Source organism: Mus pahari, chromosome 1, assembly GCF_900095145.1.
Source record: "Mus pahari chromosome 1, PAHARI_EIJ_v1.1, whole genome shotgun sequence".
Taxonomy (NCBI): domain Eukaryota; kingdom Metazoa; phylum Chordata; class Mammalia; order Rodentia; family Muridae; genus Mus; species Mus pahari.
In genome coordinates this window covers 17,300,023-17,321,393 of record NC_034590.1, presented here as the reverse complement: position 1 = coordinate 17,321,393, position 21,371 = coordinate 17,300,023, and the positions used below count along the sequence as shown (strand labels likewise).

The following is a 21,371-nucleotide window of genomic DNA, read 5'->3' as shown; positions in this document are numbered from 1 at the left end:
CAGTCATGTGCCCACACAGCACACACTGCAGTCATGTGCCCACACAGCACACACTGCAGTCATGTGCCCACACAGCACACACTGCAGTCATGTGCTCACACAGCACACACTGCAGTCATGTGCTCACACAGCACACACTATAGTCATATGCTCACACAGCACACACTGCAGTCATGTGTTCAATAGCCAAGGGCTCAGCTTACCAAATGACAAATGGGCTTTCTATGCACACTTTCATGGTGTGAACAGAATTCTTGAATTATAGCTAGACTTTGGTTACTTTTTGGGTTCTTCTTTCTTCCACCCTTCTCTACCCTCCCTCCTCTCTTTCAACCCCCTAACACTAGAAGAGAAAAGGGGGTAATGATGATATGTATGACTACTTCCTGCTTATTAGGGGCATTGAGTTCCTTGGGGTAAGTTTGATCTTCTCTGTCAGGGTATCTAATTTCTTCTTCTTCTTTCTTCTTTCTACACGACTGCTTAACAAACCACGACTAACAACCAACAACCAACAACCCACCCAGCCTCTCGGGTGTCTAGCCTTTATGCACCCTCTGAGGAGTCCCCAGAATTCCAAATGTCACACAATCATATAAACAATCTCCTGCTGCTAAAATCACACTTCTGCTAGAGCAGGAGGCAAGTCATAGTCACCTGCTGTGGACAGTCTGCTCTGTAACTCCAGCTCCAAAGGCTCTGGTGCCCCCTTCTGGCCTCTATGTGTACTGAATGTACACATGCACATACTCATATACAAACATAGATACACACAATTTAAAATAATATAGTATTTATTTTAAAAAATCAATGGCATTGTCTCTCTCTCTCTCTCTCTCTCTCTCTCTCTCTCTCTCTCTCTCTCTTTGATTTATTTATTTATTTATTATATGTAAGTACACTGTAGCTGTCTTCAGACACTCCAGAAGAGGGCACCAAATCTTGTTATGGATGGTTGTGAGCCACCATGTGGTTGCTGGGATTTGAACTCAGGACCTCTGGAAGAGCAGTCAGTGCTCTTAACCACCGAGCCATCTCTCCAGCCCCCTCATTGTATCTTTTTAAACTCTTTAAAAGGATTTATTTTTATGTACATTGGTGATCTGCCTGCATGTCTGTGCATGAGTGTCAGGTCCTCTGGAATTGGAGTCACAGACAACTGTGAGCTGCCATTTGGGTGCTGTGGATTAAACTTGGGTCCTCTGGAAGAGTAGTCAGTGCTCTTACCCACTGAACCACCTCTCCAGCTCCAATAATATATATTTTAAAAGCAGCTTTGTATAAAGAAGACTGAGTCAAAGTTACACCTCATAAGAGCGTTGTTAGAGAGAATTGTAGGCCCACAGCTATAGGCAATGGGGCCCTGAGGTGATGAGCATTAGAAGGGACCCTCCACCTATAGCACAGTGGGGTCTTGAGGGGAGAAAGCCTTACATTCTGGAGAAGGAAGAGGGCTTCTTGCTGTAATAGGTTTTCAAGCATGTTCTCATTGCCTTTCCATTGCTATGACAAGGCCTACTGAGCTTCAAGGGAAGAACTCGGACAGAAACTGGAGGAGCCCTGCGTGCTGGCTTACTCACCACCTCATGCCCGGCTAGCTTTCTTTTTCTTTCTTTTCAGTTCCTTTCTTTTTGTATTTCAAGACAGGGTTTCTCTGTACAGTCCAGGCTGTCCTGGAACTCACTCTGTAGACCAGGTTAGCCTTGAACACAGAGACCCACCTGGATTAAAGTATGCTTCACCCCTGCCCAGTTCAGCTAACTTTCTTATATAGCCTAGGAATGCCGCTGCCCATAGTGGATGGGGCTCTCTTGTATCAATTAATAAGCAAAACAGTCCCCCTCCCTCAGATGTGCCCACAGACAAATCAGATCTGGGCAATCCCTTAATCAGGGCTCTTCTCTCAGATGACTAAGTTGACATTGCTAACAAGAACAATGGACAAGTTCCATACCATATGACCTAGTGTCTTTGCCGAAAGTTTCAAGGCATTGTGAATAGTAAAATATAATTCAAGGATAGGGACAGCGAGATGGCTCAGAGCATAAAGGTGCTTGCCGCCACGGCTGCTGACCTTGGTTTGATCCCTGGGACCCACGTGGTGAAGGGAGAGAACTGATTCCTGCATGTTATCCTCTAGCCTGTGCATGTACACTGTGGCCCATGTGTGTGTGTGCATACACACACACATGGAAATTCACCACAGTCATGGGTTTGTGCCGTTAGGGAAGGTTGCAGCCACAGTGACAGAGTAAGATGCCCGGGAGTCTCAAGGTCGTGGTAGGATTATTGCCCGTGTCAGGAAGGGCCTGGGATTGGAGCTGCTTTCTGAAGAGAGCAGCCATGGGTAGGTGCTGTGACCTCACAGGGTCTGAACAGGAAGTGTGAGTAGGTGCTGTGACCTCACAGGGTCTGAACAGGAAGTGTGAGTAGGTGCTGTGACCTCACAGGGTCTGAACAGGAAGTGTGAGTAGGTGCTGTGACCTCAAAGGGTCTGAATGGGAAGTGTGCTCCGGTTTCCTTGGTGCCTTCTGGCTCAGCTGAAGGTGGTTTTACAGGTTTAGTTCACCTATGTTTGACTGTGAGACAAAGTCATGTCAGGAAGGTTTTTTCTCCCTCCATCACCTTAAACAGGCAAGTCTGCCCTCCTCACCTTGATGTAAGACACTGTCATCCACAGAGTTCAGGCTCCAGAACTAACTGTACCAAAAATCAAAGAAAACATAAATCTCATTATCTCTAAGGAAATGTTATGATTTTGGGTTGTTAGGCTTAATTAATTATGTAATTAATTAAATGTATGAGTGCTCTGCTGCATGTATGCCTGCACTCCAGAGAGGGCATCAGATCCTTTTGTAGATGGTTGTGAGCCACCATGCGGATGCTGGAATTGAACTCAGAACCTATGGAAGAGCAGCCAATGATCTTTTGTTTTGTTTTGTTTTGTTTTAAGGTTTATTTATTATTATAAATAGGTACACTGTAGCTGTCTTCAAATGCACCAGAAGAGGGCATCAGATCTCATTACAGGTGGTTGTGAGCCATCATGTGGTTGCTGGGATTTGAACTCAAGACCTTCGGAAGAGCAGTCGGTGCTCTTACCAGCTGAGCCATCTCACCAGACCTGAGCCAGTGGTCTTAACCTCTGAACCGTCTCTCCAGCCCCTTTGATTTTTTTTCAAGTCTTTTTTAAATGTATTTATTTTATGCGTGAGAGTAGTTTGCCTGTGTTTGCTTTTGTGCACCACATACATGCAGTACCCTCAGTGGCCAGAAGAGGGCATTGGATCCCCTAGAACTGGAGTCACAGATGGTTGTGAGCCACCATATGGATGCTGGGCCTGGGTCCTCTGGAAGAGCAGCCAGTGTGCTCAACTCTTAAGGCATTTCTCTAGTCCTGAGTGCATGATTTTGTAACAAACTGTATTCACTGTCAGGCAACATGCCAGTGGGCTGCAGGTTTGACACACCTGTTGGGCTGTTGGGGTTTTTATTTTTATACACACACACACACACACACACACACACACACACACACACACAAGCGGTTTTCTTTTTAAATTCAGAACGTTTGGATTAGTGGATTTCTACCTGTCTGGTACCCACTCTTCTAGCTGGGCTTCTGATTCTGCTGCCATGGTGACATCCCAGCAAAAGCAATGGGAGGGAGAAGGGATTATTCACTTTACGATTCCAGGTTCTACTCCATCATTGGCAGGGTCAAGGCAGGATCCTGGTCACATGCACAGTCAAGAACAGAGAGTGAATACATGCATCCCCCTTTTAAACTACAGCCCGGGACCCAGACCAAGGGTATGGTGCCACCTACAGTGGGTGAGGTCTTTTCTCGTCAGTTAACACAATCAGGAAAACTCTTACAGGCCCAGTTTGATCTCTACAGCCCCTCGCTGAGACTTTCTTCCCGGGCGATTCTAGATTGTGTCACAATAACAATTTTAGAACCTAAGCAAGGCAGATCTCTGAGTTCGAGGCCAGCCTGGTCTACAGAGTGAATTCCAGGGCTACACAGAGAAACCCTGCCTTGAAAAACCAAAACAAACAAAAAACAAAACCAATCATCACTAAGATATTTCAGATCATTTTCTTTTTTTTTTTTAACTATGGATTTTTTTTAAAGATTTATTTTTATTTATATGAGTACACTGTAGTTGTCTTCAGACACACAGCAGAAGAGGGCATCAGATCCCATTACAGATGGTTGTGAGCCACCATGTGGTTGCTAGGAGTTGAACTCAGGACCTTTGGAAGAACAGGCAGTTCTCTTAACCTCTGAGCCATCTCTCCAGCCCGGATCATTTTCATAAAATGTTCTCAGATCATTTAAGATGACATCTGGTAGGTGCTCAGTAACTCGTGTGAATGAGAGAAATAACTCACTTAGGCCTCTCTACCAGCTACCACTCTGGCCTCCATCATGGCCTCCCCTCTACTCAGGACACCATCTTAATCCTGGCCCAGGCCTCAAACTTGCTCCCCCTTCCCACCAGGTGCACGAGCTGGAGCGAGCCCGTAAGGTGGCCGAACAGGCAGCCAGTGACCTGCGGACACAGGTGACAGAATTGGAGGATGAGCTGACAGCTGCAGAGGATGCCAAGCTGCGCCTGGAGGTGACTGTGCAGGCCCTGAAGGCTCAACATGAACGAGACCTGCAGGGCCGTGATGATGCTGGTGAGGAGAGGCGGAGGCAGCTGGCCAAGCAGGTACGGTCTGGCAAGAGGCTGCAGCGCACCTGCGCAGCCCTGGCGGATGCATGTGGGTAGCCCCTCTGTGACCATTTTCCCCAGGATCCACTTGCTGTCCATCCAGAGAGCCACCTCCCTGCTCTGCCAGGAGGCAGGGACACACCCGTGCCACCGCGGTCATATCAGCATTCCCTAGCACAGCCACCATCCACCAAGCACGGTGGATGCAGGTGTGGCTAGACTTTTCCTTAGGAAGTTTAAATAGACTTTTACCTTTGATAGAAAGGACATGGAGTGACCATAGAAAAGATTCCAGTCCAGCTTTGGTAAACCATTGAGTTGATTGGGGCTTGCTTATAGCAAGTGACTCCAGGCTGCACACGTTGCAAACGGCTCCACCGAACAGTCGGTGCTTATTACTCTGTGGCCTCGGGGAGGGGAGCTTTTGAATCTCATAAAGGAAATAGATATAAAACAGGGCGGGAGGGAAGAGGCCAGGAGGGACCCAAAAGGCCAAGGTAGGATGAGTCACAGAGGAGGAATCTGGGTGCCATGACCTCTAACCTCTCTGACCCTGCCCCCAGCTGAGAGACGCAGAGGTAGAGCGAGATGAGGAACGGAAGCAGAGGGCACTGGCTATGGCTGCCCGCAAGAAGCTGGAGTTGGAGCTGGAGGAGTTGAAGGCACAGACATCTGCTGCTGGGCAGGGCAAGGAAGAGGCAGTGAAGCAGCTGAAGAAGATGCAGGTGAGGGGGACTCGAGGGTCGGAGGTCTGGTCCAATCACCTTCACCAGCAACAGGGGCGGGGGCTCGAGGGTGGGAGGGGCCAGTGACCCAAGGGGCGGGGCGGGCGGGGGCTCCAGGGTGGGAGGGGCCAAGGATCCAGGGTCGGAGGTCTGGTCCCATACCCTTCACTGGCAGCAGTAGCTGGATTAGCTAGTGGCCTTGGAAAATACTGGCCTCTGATGTGTGTTTGTTTTTTATCTTTGCGTTTCACTCATTTTAGATGATAGACTTTGAAATCTAAACTCATCATTTAATTAGATAATAAATTTAGTGCCACTGAAGATGGAACCTACCACCTTGAATAATTCTCTCTGGGTGATTCTAAGCAGGAGCTTTATCAACGAGCCACGCCCCCGCTCTTCGCTGGGGGATTCTAGTCAGGGACTCTATTATTGAACCACGCCCCTATCCCATACTAGGATATTTAAACCGACTGGTGCCTGTGGTATATTACTATGGGATAGCAGGCAAAAGGGCCAGTTCAAGCATCCAGAGAAAGGATCCCTTGTTTAACCCCTTCGTCAGACATGTAATAGTAACAATAACGTTTACCACTATGGCCCACCTTCTTTATCACTGGCTCCTCATAGCAGTGCTGAACTCCCCGTGGGTCGAGAAAAAGTTTGTGTTGGCCTCTCCTCACACTCCCAGGTAGTGATCACAGAGCCACAGGCTAAATATTCTATTCTGACTCACTTTAAGAAGAGGTTAACTAAGGCTTAGAAAAGGAGTGGAATTGGCCCAAGGGCACGCAGCACTGCACGGGCTCTGAGGCAGACAATGGGCTCTGTGCTGCCCCTGCTCGCCATGGCCCTGCTTGCAGGTAATGTGCTCCCTCAAGGGTGGGGTTTCTAGACGCAGCTTAACTAAACCCGCACCTACCCAGGCCCAGATGAAGGAGCTGTGGCGGGAGGTAGAGGAGACGCGCACCTCTCGCGACGAGATGTTTACCCTGAGCAGGGAAAATGAGAAGAGGCTCAAAGGGCTAGAAGCTGAGGTGCTGCGGCTGCAAGAGGTAAGATGTGGACAGGTTCTAGTGGAAGGCCCCCACGGGGGTATGGCTTAACTGGAGGAACTGGAGGATGGGCGGGGCTTTTCAGGAGGTTTTGGGAGGGGAGACTTTGGAAGTAGGCGTGGCTCCCGGTGCCTCCTGCCGTCCTGAGTTGGGGATCTTGTCCTGGGGGATCTTGGGAGCCAGAGCAGGAGCTGCCAGGGCCAGTCCTAGAAAGATGAGGAAGACAGATAGGAGCCAAGAAGTCAGGAGCAGGAGGCAGAAGTGAAGAAAAAGAAGAGAAGGCACAGTCGGGTAGGAGAGAGGACATGTGGATAGCATGGGGGTAGGAGGAGGCCCAGTGATGAGAGACATGGAAGAGAAGCATTGGTGGCCAGCGCTAAGAAACATGCTCCCTTAAGGGTGAGGACCCCAGGCTCACAGTCAGCAGGAACAGGCCAAAGGACAGAGAAGGGTTAATCCCAGTGTCTTGTCCCCTTACCCCTCTGCTCTGGACTGGTCCTTGTAGGAACTTGCTGCCTCAGACCGAGCCCGGAGGCAGGCCCAGCAGGACAGAGATGAGATGGCAGAGGAGGTGGCCAGTGGCAATCTTAGCAAGTGAGTGTCCTGGGGCCGCCGTGGGCTGTGGACTGGGCAGTCTCCTCTCTCAGGCCTATCTTCTGAAGCCACACCCTACCCTCTAGGGCAGCCACCCTGGAGGAGAAAAGGCAGCTGGAGGTGCGACTGGGCCAGTTGGAAGAGGAGCTGGAGGAAGAACAGAACAACTCGGAGCTGCTCAAGGACCATTACCGAAAGCTGGTGCTACAGGTGGGCGGGGCAGGCATCCCCTGCCAGCCAGATCCACCCCTCCCCCACCCCAGCCTTCAGGAGCTCTCGCCTTCATTGGATATGAGGGCCTTTGGTGTGGGTTTTGAAGGCCGGAGAGGAGTTCATAAGTCAGGAAGGCTCGACTCATTGGTTGGTTGGCAGTTCTGAAGTCTCTCAGAGGGACCTGAAACAGTAATTAAGCGAACTGTCCACATGTGGCAGCTCAGCTGGAACCTCAGAATTTTCCAGAACCAGGGGAATTGTCACAGGTTCAAGGCCAGCCAGGGCTACAAAAAGCAAACACTGGCATATGGCTGGATGGCTTCGCACCTCGCCTGTCATTGTCACTCCACCCAGGAGAGAGAACCTCATCGCTGCGGGTGGAAGTATAGGGTTCTGGTTGTCAGCTTCCCACCAATAACGTCATACGGCCTTGAAGTCACAGCAATCCTCCTGCCATAGACTTCTGTGTTCTTCCAGAACAGATCAGGCCCAATATGGGACACTTTTTTTGTTTGTTTGTTTGGTTGGTTGGTTGGTTTTGGTTTTGGTTTTTCGAGACAGGGTTTCTCTGTGTAGCCCTGGCTGTCCTGGAATTCACTCTGTAGACCAGGCTGGCCTCGAACTCACAAATCTGCCTGCCTCTGCCTCCCAAGTGCTGGGATTAAAGACGCCACCACTGCCCGGCTGGCGCTTCTTTTTTTATTCAGTGTTTGAGGCAGGGTCTTCTGTAGGCAGGGATTCTTTATGTAGCCTGCAGGGGACCTTGTACTCCTGACCCCTGCCTCCGTCAGTGATGACAGGCGTTTACCACCAAACCAGATTATGCTGTACAGGGAAACCAGGGCTCCTTGTGTCCTAGACAAGCCCTCTACCAACTGAGTTCTTGCCAGCTCCTGTCATCGTTTTCATTTACAATTAAAATTTTAAACGCTAAAGGAGGGCTGCTGGGCTCATGAATGTACCCTGGGAGGCGGAGATGCGAAGATCTTTAATCAGCCTGGGCTGAAGTGTCTTCCGCTGCCCTGTGATTTCCGAGCAGGCTGAGGGTGTCGAGGTGCTATAATTAGGGCCAGGGCCAAGTCTACACATCTGCCAGCTGCTATGAATGGAGGCCTGGTTCCTCAGATCACCTCGCCCCCCACCCCCACCGCAGGTCTCTGCCTGCCTGTGCTGCCCAGGGCTCAGACTCTCTGGCGGGCGGGGCCAGAGCCTGCTTCCTCCTCCTGGGCTCCGCAGGTGACCCTGGTGCAGAGGGGAGTGTGAAGGGCCTGAAATAGTCCAGTTCACAGCCACAAATTTAGAGCATTTGAGCAAGTTTGTGACCATCGCTGGGACTCACTAAAATAGCAAAGCTGAACCTAGCTGTGGTGGAACGCCTGTCATCCCAGCATTTGGGAGGTGGAGACAGGAGGATCAGGGATCTTCAGTTATACTGGGAGTTTTAGGTCAACCTGACTAACATGAGACCCTATCTTAAATAAAAATGTTAAGACTGCATTTAAATAGATTTGAAATAATTTTGAGTACATTTAAATAAGTTTAAAACATTCTTGTTCATTAAAAAGTAAAGGGTGCAGCCTGGTGAGGCTTGCTGTTCCTGGGCCTGTTCAATGGCTGCTGTTGAATTCTTGGTACCACCAGGCTCTGTGCTGTGCATTTAACAGCCGGAAGCTCAGCTCGTCCCAGGAGGTTCCTGGTGTTGCCACCAGCTTCATCACAATTTTCCATCTCCCTCCCGGCTGCAGGTCGAGTCCCTTACCACAGAGCTGTCTGCTGAACGAAGTTTCTCAGCCAAGGCCGAGAGTGGAAGGCAGCAGATGGAACGGCAGATCCAGGAACTGCGGGCCCGCTTGGGTGAAGAGGACGCTGGAGCCCGAGCCAGGCAGAAAATGCTGATCGCTGCTCTTGAGTCTAAACTGGCCCAGGCAGAGGAGCAGCTGGAGCAGGAGAGCAGGTAAGGAGGGAGGATGCTTTCAGCATGGAGAGTACGGTCTATGCAACAGTATTGCAGCTAGCTACTTCTGTGTAACAAAATACCCTAGAACATACTGACTTTAAAAGAAGTTTATTGTTCTGAATTTGGCCCTAGGTAGTAGATTCTTTTGTGCTAGGCTGGGTTGGGCTATTTCGTGGTAGAAGGGTTGGATACATTGTTTCGCCCCCTTGGGCTCATGCACACCGAAGGCCTTGCCCAGGATGACTAGACAAACTTGGTTCTGTTCCACGCAGCCTCTCATTCTCAAGCAGGCTAACCCAGGATTGCCTACATGGCAGAGCTGGGGTCTGAAGACTAAGGGACACTGTCAATCGCTTCTAGAGGCTCGGAGCTTGCACCATGACACTCTAGCCATAAGCAGAACCAGTCTTGTGATAGCTGGAGTGTACCACCACATGGGAGCAGCTTCTTCAGTCACATGCCAAGGGTGTGGGAACAGGAAGGATGGAGAACCCATCCCCCACCCCAGTCAAACCGTCACAAAAAGGAATGGCTTTTTCCTACATAACAAGATGCTGGGCTCTGGGTCAATGTCTGTGTATTTCCCCTGTGGTCACAGAATGGCTACAGCTGTATTTAGTTAGAGCCAAGAAGCCAGTCTAGAGAAATGGCTCAGGGGTAAAATAATGCTGTGAAGTGGCGGGGAGGGTCCTGAGCTTGAATTCCCAGCACTCACAGAAAAGCTAGACATGGTAGCATGTGCCTGTGATGTAGCATTCCTACAGTAAGATGGGAGGGAGAGACGGGAGAATCCTGGCAAGCTTGCTGGCCAGTTAACTGTATATACAGCATTGAACTAAGAGACCCTGCATCAAACAAGGCAGAAGAGGGGGACTTGGCACCTGAAGTTGTCCCCGACACACACACACACACACACACACACACACACACACACACACACCCATAGCATAGCATAGTTTTATTTCTGTTGCTATGGCAAACACCTGGACAAGATCAACTTAAGGGAGAAAGGGCTTACTCAGCTTATAGGCTCTAGTCTGTTGTTTTGGGCACGTCAAGGAGGCAGGAGCCTGAAGCAGCCGGTCACAGTCATAGTCCAGCATGTCTATGCTGTGCTCAGCTTCTCTTTTACACAGTCCACCCAAACCCAGGGAAAATGCTGCTCACTTGCAGCCTGGATCTTCCCACATCATTTAACAGTCAACACAAGTCCCCAGGCATGCCACAGCCCAGCCTGATCTAGCCACTCCATCATCCAGACTCTCTCCATTTGATTGATTCAGTGTTGTCTCAAGTTAATCAAAAGTAATTATCAAGCCAGGCTGGCAATGTGCTTCACGCCTTTGATCCCAGCATCCAGAAGCAGAGGCAGGTAGGCCGCTGTAAGTTTGAAGCTAGCCTGATCTACGTGGAGAGTTTCAGGTTAGCCAAGGCTACAAAGTGAGATCCTGTCCCATAAAACAAAACTAAACTAAACAAAGAAAAGAAAACATGAACTGAGGGAGGGGTCCCTGCAGATGTCAGACAGGGAAGCACACCATGCAAAGACAGGAAAGAGAAAACCTGGTTCAGACTGACATTGTCAACTTAGATCAGACTTCGGGGAGTCCGATATCAGACTGCTCTTTGTCAGCATATTTAAGACAGTACAATTTGGGAAAAAAATTGCAGGCAAGAATCATTCCTACTCCAGGTGCACAATAAAGCTTAAGGTGTGACTTTGAAGTCCTTTACAAAGTACATGCGTGTGACCATGAGGGAGGGTTTTACAGTTAAAAGGCCTAGGATCTAATGTGGTCTCTGACCAGTAGCATAGAGGTCAACCGGCCATAAGGTACATGTGACCTCTCCCTTAACGATGGCTTTTCCTGGGATCTAAACATAGTGGTCTAGCGAAGGAAAGTCTGGGATAATCACTACAGGAGATGTGGGTGAGGCCTGCCTCTGTAGCAAAAGATGAGTGAGGTCTCCCACCACCGATCGCAAAAAGGTCACCAGGAAGTTAACAAAATCCAGCCCCAGCCTTCTGTAAAGGAAAACAGGCATTTCTGTGTGCTTGACATTTCTGGTTTCACTGGTGATCTGTGTGCATTTGTTAGAAAGGACTAAGGTGGCTTAGTGAACTTGCCACCAAGTTCTGAACACAGTTCCCAAGACCCACGTGGCAGAAGGGGGAAATCAACTGCAAGCTGTCCTCTGACCTCCATAGCACATGGACACACACACACACACACACACACACACACGTAAATAAATGAAAGAAGCAGGAAGCAATGGCAATAGAGGCTGAGTTTCCTGTCGGTGAACCCCTAGAAATACCTGTCAGAAAACACTGCGCTCATCAGATTCATCACTGAGTCCGACACATGAGGAACGTCCAGGGCAGCAGGCATCCCCTGGCTGTTGAGACACCATGGACCACAGCACCAACAGTTCGCATCTGTTGATGCATGGCTGCCCTCTATATAGATGTGATGCCTACGATCCTTATGTGCTATACAGAAAACCAGACCAGACAGGCTTGTCTGTCTGTGATCCCTGATTTCCAGTTTGGCATTTCCACCTCAGTATGGAGGGCATTCGAACTGTTCTGCATCCAGAGGCAGGCTGGGGGCTGGGCTCAGTGAGTAGCATGCTTGCCTGGCATGCACAAAGGCCTGGGCTTCATCCCCAGCACTGCATAAACTAACGGGGCAAATGGTGCATATCTGTCATCCCAGCACTTGGGAAATGTAGGCGGGAGGATCAGGAGTTCAAGGTCATCCTTGGCTACATAGTGAGTTTGAGGCCAGCCTGGGCTACATGAGACCCTGTCTCAAAACCATCAACATCACAAGAGACATTTTAAGAACATTCGCTGTTTTGCAGCCAGTGTCTGGCGGAGTGGGAGGCAGGTGGAAGGAAGGACAGAGGAAAGAGACCCAAGGATGGGACAGCCACCCACAGTGCTGTGATAACAGAACGTTTCCTGGGCCACTAACTTTTCTTCTTTTTAGGGAGCGCATCCTCTCTGGCAAGCTGGTGCGCAGAGCTGAGAAGCGGCTGAAGGAGGTGGTTCTTCAGGTGGATGAAGAGCGCAGGGTGGCTGACCAGGTCCGGGACCAGGTGAGCAGATGACATCACCACAAATAGTAGCCAGTGGGATCAAAACCAGGAAATAACAGCTACCCTGGCCTGGAAGGTGGCTCAGTGGGTCATCCAAGTTATGGTGGAAACTGGGGCAGAAGGATTGCTATGAGTTCCAGGATAGCCTACATTACAGTCAGAGACCACCCTCTCAAATCACCAGCAACAATGAAAAATACCCTGTAGTCTGTAGGTGACAGAGCGTACATGTGACTATTTTGGTCTATGCCCAGGCAGAATCTCTGTGCCCTTAAAAGCTCAGCTATGCCTTGTTTGCTTTCATTACACAGATGATTACTGAGCATGGCCTCTGTGCCTGGCACATTGCTAGGCATTTGTAGTAAGGTGCTGGTACATTTCCTGAAGGTCCTGGTCTTCACAGGGTTCATATTACTGGCCTAAGAAAACTCTTATACATACAACCAGACAAAGATAATGCCAGACTCTGTTGAGGGCTATGAAGAAAAAGAATGAAGATACAGGAATGGAGAGCTTCGTTCAGACTGGATGTTGGGAAGGGCTAAGGACATAACATTTGAATTAAGACCTGACAGTAGTAGAATAGCGAGATGTAAAGAGCAGGAAGTTCAAAGGCCTGGAGGAAATGAAGTGAGCAGAATGATTCAATATATCTAGAGAGAAGAATATAAGAAATGAAGTTGGGGTTGGAGGTGTGGCCCAATTGGTAGAGTGCTTACCTAATATACCAAAGACCCTGGTTCTGACCCAGCAGTGCACTTGGGAGGTGAAGGCAAGACAGAGCATCAGAAGTTCATCTCTAAAGGGCATCTTTAGCCACATACTGAGTTCAAGGCCAGCCTGTGATACATGAGACAAATGAAGTCACATGATACATGGTCTTACCTTGGGGGGAGGTGGCAGTGTCTGCGCAGATCAGGGTGAATATGGTGTGGTCAAGGAATTCATCAGAGGCATGGACATAAGGAAGACTATATTAGGGCTGACCTTAATTATGACAGTCTTGGGAAGCTGAGGGAGATCTGTAGAGGATGGGGTAGCTACAAGTGTGCCAGTACCCCTCCAGTGCAATCATGTGACTTCCAAGGATCCAAGGGTTTATACCAGCCAAGGCACCAACAGCCCAAGGAACTTGTTCCATCAAGCCAGCTCGGTGAGCCAGTGAGTTTATCAGGGTCACTTATAGGAACAGGAGTGATTCACAGACACCAAAACCTCCCACCCGACCCTAGCATGAGTGATGGCTCACAAATACTGCAGCCCCAGAGGCACACCCCTCTCAACTTCCCGACTGCCTCCTAAAAGATCTTGCATTCCAAAGACCACAGGCCATGGAGTAGGGGTGGGGTGTAGCAGGAGAGCTCACTGAGAGGGTCTGGTACTCCCTGCCTGTGCCCTGTGGGATTGGAAGAGCCCCTTCACTCTTGCTCAACACCCATCTGTCTTCTACATACTTTGTTGCCATACTGAAGGTCTCAGTAGGTCACCACAGCTGTTTTCCACCCCCAAGATGGCCCTGGCCATGCAAAGGAGAGACTGAGGCAGGGTTGGAGCTGGTGTGAGGAGTGTAGGATGTGTGGCAGTAGGTACCAGGGACGCCATAGGGATGATCCGGTTCCTCTCCACTCAGCTGGAGAAAAGCAACCTCAGGCTGAAGCAGCTCAAGAGGCAGCTAGAGGAGGCAGAGGAGGAGGCATCTCGGGCGCAGGCTGGTCGGAGGCGTCTGCAGCGGGAGCTGGAGGACGTCACCGAGTCTGCAGAATCCATGAACCGGGAGGTGACCACGCTGAGGAACAGGCTCCGGTAAGCTACCGACTTGCTGGCATCACCCTGGAGAGGCATGCAGGACCTGGCCTAGCTGGCCAGCACGGAATAGGACCCTTGGGAGGGGAGGAAGCTGCGGTCTCCCTGTCTTTCCACCTGTGCTTTGCAGTCTTGCTCAGGTGCCGCCGTCTGCACCTGTTTGCCCATTTACCAGCCTTGGATCGCAGCTTTTCCTGTCCCCATCTTATCCTTTCTGCATCTGTGTTCTCATCTCGTTCTACATCTTTGTCGGTCTCTCTCACTTGTACATTCTCCTCCCACAGGCGTGGCCCACTTACTTTCACTACACGGACTGTGCGCCAGGTGTTCAGGCTGGAAGAGGGCGTGGCTTCCGATGAGGAAGAGGCTGAGGGAGCAGAGCCTGGCTCTACACCAGCCCAGGAGTCGGAGGCTCCGCCCCCTGCCACACCCCAATGATCCAGTCTGTCCTAGATGCCCCAAGGACAAAGCCCTTTCCAGTGCCCCTCCTGGTTTGCACTTTGAAATGGCACTGTCCTCTGGCACTTTCTGGCATTGATGAACCCTCCTGGGACCCCAGGACCCCTGCCCACTGGGGCCCCAAACCAAGGAGCTGGGTGGGAGGGAGACCGTGATGGTCTCTCTTGTTAGAGAAACAAAATCGAACGTGGATGTCAAGAATGCCCTGTCTGCACCTGTTTTCAGCAGGCTTGTCCCTTGGAGAGGGCAGGCAGGGTGCTTCTATCCCCTCTCAGTATCTTGCCCTCTTTTTTTTGGGGGGGGGGGTGTCTGTGTGCTCATAGGGTAGTGCTCATGACCCCTCATGCTCCAGACACTAAAGAAATAAACTGGCTGGACCCTTCACCATGGCTGCGTTTCTAATTGGGACCCAGAGCATAAAGGACTCCTTCAGCTTCTGTAAAATGTGAGATCTTTCCTAGGGACAGGGCACTTACAGTACAATAGAAATTAAAGGTGTCTTACTGTATGCTAGGCAAACCATGGTGTCCTCGGCATCTTTGTGCATTGCCGAGAGAGGCACATCTTCCTAGCCCTTTCAGAGTAGTAGAAACAGGCTGAGCTTAGCCTCTGGACACAGGAAATCTGAACCAGGATCCAAGCCACACACATTTTGGTTTTAGGGTTGGTAATCCAGAAGCGAAGTCACGGTTTTTACATCCACCTTGCATGCCCACACTCTCCTATGTCCTAGGGCTCTGGGGCACAAACCCGTGCATATTCCAGTTAAGAGGAATATACATTCACATTTGTTATCAAGGGAACCAAGGCTTGCCGCAGTACCCAAGGAGGCCGAAAGATCGGGTCCCAGGAGCTGGAGTTACCGGACACTGGGTGCAGAACTCCAGCCTTCTACAAGGTTAGCAAGGGCTCCTAATGGCTGAGCCAGCTTTCTAGACCCCTCCACGTGATTTCTTTTTGAGACAGGTTCTGTCCTTGAAACCTATTTCGAGCTGGGCGTGGTAGCACACCCCTTTAATCCCAGCACTTGGGAGGCAGAGGCAGGCAGATTTCTGAGTTCGAGGCCAGCCTGGTCTACACAGTGAGTTCCAGGACAGCCAGGGCTATACAGAGAAACCCTGTCTCGAAAAATCAAAAAAAAGAAAAAAAAAAAAAAAAGAAAAGAAAAAGAAACCTATTTCGTCAACTGGCTAAACTGATACACACACACAAGTATACACACATATCTACCTCCTCAGTACTCTGATTATAGATGTACTCTGCCATGCTGAACTTTTATTACCTGGGTTCTAGGACTGAACTGTACTAGTTCTTAACTGTACTAGTTCTTAATGCTAGTACTTAACCAACCTAGCCAACTCCTTAGTGCACCTCTGCCATCTTTGTAACCTTTTTGTTGTTTTATTTTTGTAGCTCTGGAAATTGAACCCAGAGCCTGCCACAAGCTAGGCAGTCTCTACTGCGGGGGGCAGAACCCCAGGGTCTCACTGGGGGATTCTGGGGAACTTTGTTCTCAGCCCCTCTTAACTTTTTTTCCGCCATGCCCCCTGCCCTGCCCCCACCCAGCCTTACCCTTTTGAGAGGGATGATAGGCCGGTACCACCTACCCCAGAACCCACCCACACTTGAAGCTCCCTCTGTGCACCCCAGACTCAAATGAGAAAAGCCACTTGTAAATGAAAAGGTATCATTTATTGGGCTGGGGAGTGGGAGGGCAGGTGGGGAGGGGCATGACACTGTTTCTTTGTTGGGGGGAGGGTTTGACATGCGGCAGCTTCTGCGTGGGTGGTTCATGCACCCTGGGTGGGCGTGGGGGAGGCTTGGGGGAGGAGCCTGCCGACTCCCTCCTCCCTGCCTGCGGGTGGGCCAGGAAGACCCGCCATTAGCACCAGAGTTGCAGACCTCCCCTCCCCCAGACTCAGGACCCGCCCCCATCCCTGAGAGCGCCCCTTGGCCAGCCCCTCCCGCGCCAGGTCAGGCTAGGCCCGTCCGCCCACTAGAAGTAGAGAAACTTATTGCTGTGAGTGTGTGGGGAAGGAGAGGAGCCATTGAGCTCAGAAAGACCCCCTTCCCCTCTGCCAATCATTCCTCCCCATCGCCCCGCCCCCAAGTCCGCGCGTCCCCCCCGAGCGCAGGAGGGGTGCGCGACGCATGCGTGTGTATGTGGGGGGGCGCGTCATGCAGCGCATGCGTGCAGTTGCAGGCACCCTGGCGGCCGTGGGGAAAAGGGAGACCAGGACCTGGCTCTCCCTCCCCTAATCCCACACTGTTTGGTAAATTGGGGGATGTGAAGGGGCAAAAATCACGTTTTGTAGACGTTTATAATGACTGTAGCTTTTTAAAAATGCTTAACTAAAAAGCTGGATATGTGTAGGGAACTGGAGAGCAGGGGGAAACAGTGGGAAGTGGTTGGTACCCTTCAAAAAGGACTCTTACCCCTTTTCCCCCACCCCATTCGTCTCTTTTGAGGGACTGGGGGGCGGGGATATAGGGGTTGTTAAATAAGTTGAATCCTTTGGCAATATTAGGAGTCCTCACCCCATACCCTGGTGTCTAGAGTCCCCTAGCCCTTTGCCCTGCCCCTACCAGATCCCACCCCACTCCTCAACCCCTGTCTCACCAGGGTTTAAGGTCCCGAGGGAAGGCGGGGGGTGCGGGAGGGACTCAAAATGTCCCTTGCATAGGAATTGTTGCATCAAGAATTGGGCCCAAGGACACCCCCCACCGACAACTCTGGTGACAGCGGGAGGTTTCCCTGAGGCGGTGGGAACAAGGGATTGGTAATTCTGCCGACCACCCAGCTCCAAAGGGGATAGTTCACTAAGGATTCTGGGACCAGTGTGGTCTCTGGGCTTGGGGGAGGTAGCATCCTGGAGCCAAGACGAAATTTGAGAAAGTTTTCCATCCGAGAATGTGGCACGTGGTGGGCAAGGAAGCTGGGATGGGCAGGCTGAGATCCTAGCCGAGGTGGGTAAATCCTCTTTTCCCACCAGGAGGGGAAGAGGGGTTGCTGGAGATTGAACCCTGGGACCTTGGCACATTAAGCAAGCGCTTTTAGCATTGGGTCCCATCCTTCTTTGACTCGCTTTCAGTGGCAACACCCAACTGCTGCGCTGCCAGGACGCACCAGCCGGGTGTGAGCCGGCAAAGAGCACACACGTGTAAAACACTTGGTCGTCTGTGCACTTTGCAGACTTCAGCACACGAAGAGGGAGCGGGAGTCCCACGCTCTGGGAAACTGGTGGCCATGAAGAAAGTGTTTTGGCACCATGGGGTGGGGGTGGGGGTGGGGGGAGAGGGCGTTGAGGAGGGGGCTGCCTAGACAGCAATACTGGAATGGGATGGGAGCTCTCTGGAATCAGACAGACGGAGCTTGTCCCGGAAGGTCTTGCGCCAGAGGCTCTAGGGGACAGAGGAGTGTGATGTCAGGGGGCTGGGGCCGTCTGGGGTTGGAGGAGGCTTGAGATATGGGGGCGTCTAGGCAATGTCAGGGTCTTGAGGACTGTCAGAACCCCGAAGGCTGGAAGTGAGCTGAGGTGCAAGGGAAGGGTGGAAGAACTCGGCGGTGCAGTCCAGGCCAGTGGGGGATGGATGGAGTGGTGGACGTGGGGAGTGGGGGACGCCGGAGTCCATGGGGTGTGGTAGTGTCGGGTGCCAGGTTCTGTCTCCTAAGTCTAGGGTACTAGTCTCACCTCTTGGGATAGAGTGGAGACTGCAGTGGGTAGAGGGTTCTGGGCCTGGAGGGCCAAGTCCATGCAGCGAATAGAGGGAGCAGATCCCCGGAGGCGGGCGTGGGTGGAATGCACCAGCTGGCGTCCTCCAAGCCCAAGAGCAGCTGGCAGAACCCCACCCCCCACCCCCAAGCTGAGCTCCTCGGGGCTGCGGCTGATTAACCTGTGTTCCTTTTCCTACGTGTTCCTAGAGGTTTTTGTTTTTCCTGAATCAATTAGTGATGGGTGGGTTGCCCTCTGGGGGGCGGGTGACCAGGAAGACCCCTAAAATGCTAGCTCCGACCCCAGAGGCTCCCAGCAGCCTCCCCTCCAACTCTTTGCACACAGCTCCTGGCGGCTTATTGCTGAAGAGGGGGTCGGTCGGGGAGGCATGCAAACTGGAGTGGGTGCCCCAAGATGGAATCAGCTTTTAGTTATTTACAGGAGTCGATGGGAGGGGTGTCCTATGGCTCATGGAGACCTGAGGTTTGCATTTTTTTTTTTTTGGAAGGGGGAGGGAGTTGGGGTACAGGCTCCGGCCCTGTCCCCTCTATCCTGGGTTCTCTAGTGTTATGGGGAGTGAGAGGCCCCGGGGGTGTCTGCTGGCATCATCTCTTTTGCATATTATTGACTTTTTTTTTTTTTTTTTTAAAGAACCCTTTCCCCGCCCCTACTCCCAGCTCCTTTTCACCTTCCCATCACCCCCAGTCCCCCCACAGGGGGTAGGGCTGCGCTAGAGGATGGAGGGCAGGGTCGGGGGAGCTCGGCGCGTGGCCCGGGGAGAGCCAGGGGGGGTGGCGAGGGGCGCGAGGCGCAGGGACACCCCGCTCAGGCCCACAATGCTGCTCAGGCTGCGGGACTTCTCGTAACCTGGGAAAGGAGCAGAGACAAGGGTGGGAGGGGGCGTGGGGAAGGGAGCCAGGGTGAGGATACGACAGAGAGCCCAAACAGGGATACACAGGCCGAGAGGGATGGAGAGGTGAGAGATGCCCAGAGGCACAGAGATAGGCGGGATGGGCGGGCCGAGGAGATGGAGAGAGGTGAAGAGATCGGAGAGTCAGTCAGCATCCACAAGAAAGGTGCAGACACAGGGAAGGGGAGAGACAGGATTAGGAGGCGGGTGGTGCCCACTGAGCCTCCCCATCCAGCCATGCCCGCCCCTCTTCTCCCCCTCCCCAAGGTCCCCTGGTCTGAGGCCCAAAGGCAGCAGTTGGTGAGGTGGGATGGTGGGCGGGCGGCAGGGGCTGGGGTGGAGGCAGCGGCTGGTGGAGGGGGCTGCGCAGAAAGGAGCTGGCGGCCTGGTGCAGGGATGGGGAAGGGATGCGTTCCTTGGGACCTTGTGCTAAGAGCTCACTGTGTAGTCCGGGCTGACCTAGAACATCCTATACAGCTTAGGCTGGACTCAAATTATGTAGCCTAGGCTGACCTCAGTCTCACTCTGTAGCCCAAGCTGGTCTCAAACCTGAGCTCAAATTCAGTAGGTAGGTGGCCTTGGACTAAGAGGCACAAGTCATTTAACTCAGCATGGACATCTTTCAAGGGTCCAGAACGTGGGATGAAGTAGAGGTTTCCAAAATTGGATGGGGTCTGCTGGTGACAGGAAGCAATAAGGTCACACAGCTCACGGGATCCCATATCAGGATCAGTAAGGATGGTTGGGGTCTTTTCTTTGGCTCTGCCAGTCCCAGGGGCTAGAATGGTTTCTCTAGGCATCCCAGGCTGGGGGGGGGGGTGGTACTCAAACTGCAGGAGAGTCTAGTGGGGAACGTAAGCCCAGAGTCTCTAGGACACTCCCTCCCACCATTCCCAGTTGCTAACCTGGGGGGAAGGGACAGGGGGAACCCGAGGGTCTCGCGAGGTCTCAGGCGGTGACAAGAGCTGGGGACAGAAATACAGAGAGTCAAGGATGGGGGATGGGAGGCAGATGGGGGGCTCCCCAACACAGGCTCACTGTTGGGGGGACGGAGAAACGCCGGGATGTCTTCCTCCTCTCTGGTGTTTTCCGGGGGGTGATGGGAGCGGTGAAATGGGGGCAGCCAGTGACATCAAATATGGCAGGAGCTTCCGGGGTGGCTAGGAGAGGGGAGGATGGAGGATGGGAGGAATGGGGTTGGGTAAGGGGGAGGACCAAGGATGGGAGGGATGGGGTTGGGTAAGGGGATAAGAGGTTGGTGTGTTGGGGGGGTGAGTGGGGATAGGCCAGGAGGGAGGGAAGGGGGTGTGACAGATGGGGACAGGGGACGGACATTACAATGGGGCAGAGAACAGTCAGCCCCATCAGCTCTGGCCATCATTTGAGTTCAATGAATGGATTTTGGTATCATATGCAAGAAAAGCAAGGGCCTTGTCCACCCAACTGGGATCCCCAGCCTTCCCCACTTACTCCACTCTACCCTCCATCCCACCAGGAGCCCCTCAGGGTAGGGGTGAGGAATAGAGGTCTAGGTTCAAGCGAGGGGGTGGGGTGAGATGGGAGGAGGGAGGGGAGGAGTGATGAGATGGGCATGGAGGGCTGGGGGAGGGTGGAGGGAGGACATGGACCGTCTGGGCTAGGACCCTAGGTCCCTCTCTCACACCTGTCTGCTTCCCTGAGGTCTGTGGAACATGGGGCTTTCATGGGGCCTTTCCTGAGGACTGACTGTAGCGTGCGCTTGGGCTGTGAGCAGGGGTTCTGCGTGTGATTCTATTTTGGAAGAAGGGCCTGTGTTGTTTCTAGAAGTAGACCACACACCTTCAGTCTGCTCATCAGTCACTGGGAGAAGCTGGCCTCACCTAGCACGGAGCTGCCTTCCCCAGCTCTCTGCACGCCTTCCCCAGCTCTATCAGGACATCCCCCCCTCTCTCTGTCCCCCCCCCCCCACTCTGTTCAGCCTCTCTGTCTGTGCACTTGTCCATTAGTCCTTCTAGATTGATCCTTATCATTCTGTTTTTATGTCACTTCTCTCAGAGTTGGCTGTGGCGGTGCCTACCCACAGTCAGGCCTGCCCACACTGAGAGGACAAGTCACAGTTGGGCAAAGAGAACCT

The 21,371-nt window shown here is 52.0% G+C and overlaps 2 protein-coding genes across 11 annotated transcripts in view; one reads left to right on the top strand and one right to left on the bottom strand.

The window, feature by feature from the left end:
• The window catches only part of Myh14 (myosin heavy chain 14), a 63,974-nt gene extending 48,957 nt beyond the window's left edge, over positions 1 to 15,017 (top strand). For all 3 annotated transcript variants that reach the window (XM_021214674.1, XM_029538224.1, XM_021214683.1), the window contains 9 exons: positions 4,509 to 4,721; positions 5,288 to 5,449; positions 6,376 to 6,504; positions 7,010 to 7,098; positions 7,185 to 7,308; positions 9,057 to 9,265; positions 12,265 to 12,373; positions 14,004 to 14,176; positions 14,461 to 15,017. In XM_021214674.1, the coding sequence (XP_021070333.1) occupies positions 4,509 to 4,721; positions 5,288 to 5,449; positions 6,376 to 6,504; positions 7,010 to 7,098; positions 7,185 to 7,308; positions 9,057 to 9,265; positions 12,265 to 12,373; positions 14,004 to 14,176; positions 14,461 to 14,614 (1,362 nt within the window). In that variant the 3' untranslated portion in view covers positions 14,615 to 15,017. The remainder of the gene's footprint in view (positions 1 to 4,508; positions 4,722 to 5,287; positions 5,450 to 6,375; positions 6,505 to 7,009; positions 7,099 to 7,184; positions 7,309 to 9,056; positions 9,266 to 12,264; positions 12,374 to 14,003; positions 14,177 to 14,460) is intronic.
• Positions 15,018 to 17,918: 2,901 nt separating this feature from the next.
• The window catches only part of Kcnc3 (potassium voltage-gated channel subfamily C member 3), a 12,793-nt gene continuing 9,340 nt past the window's right edge, over positions 17,919 to 21,371 (bottom strand). For 2 of the 8 annotated variants that reach the window (XM_029539816.1, XM_021204565.2), the window contains one exon: positions 17,919 to 19,215. In XM_029539816.1, coding sequence (XP_029395676.1) covers positions 19,079 to 19,215 — 137 coding nt within the window. In that variant the 3' untranslated portion in view covers positions 17,919 to 19,078. Of the gene's footprint in view, positions 19,216 to 19,777; positions 20,419 to 21,371 lie in introns of those variants that run through there. The other 6 variants (XM_029539823.1, XM_021204572.2, XM_029539806.1 and 3 more) reach the window with 4 other exon arrangements.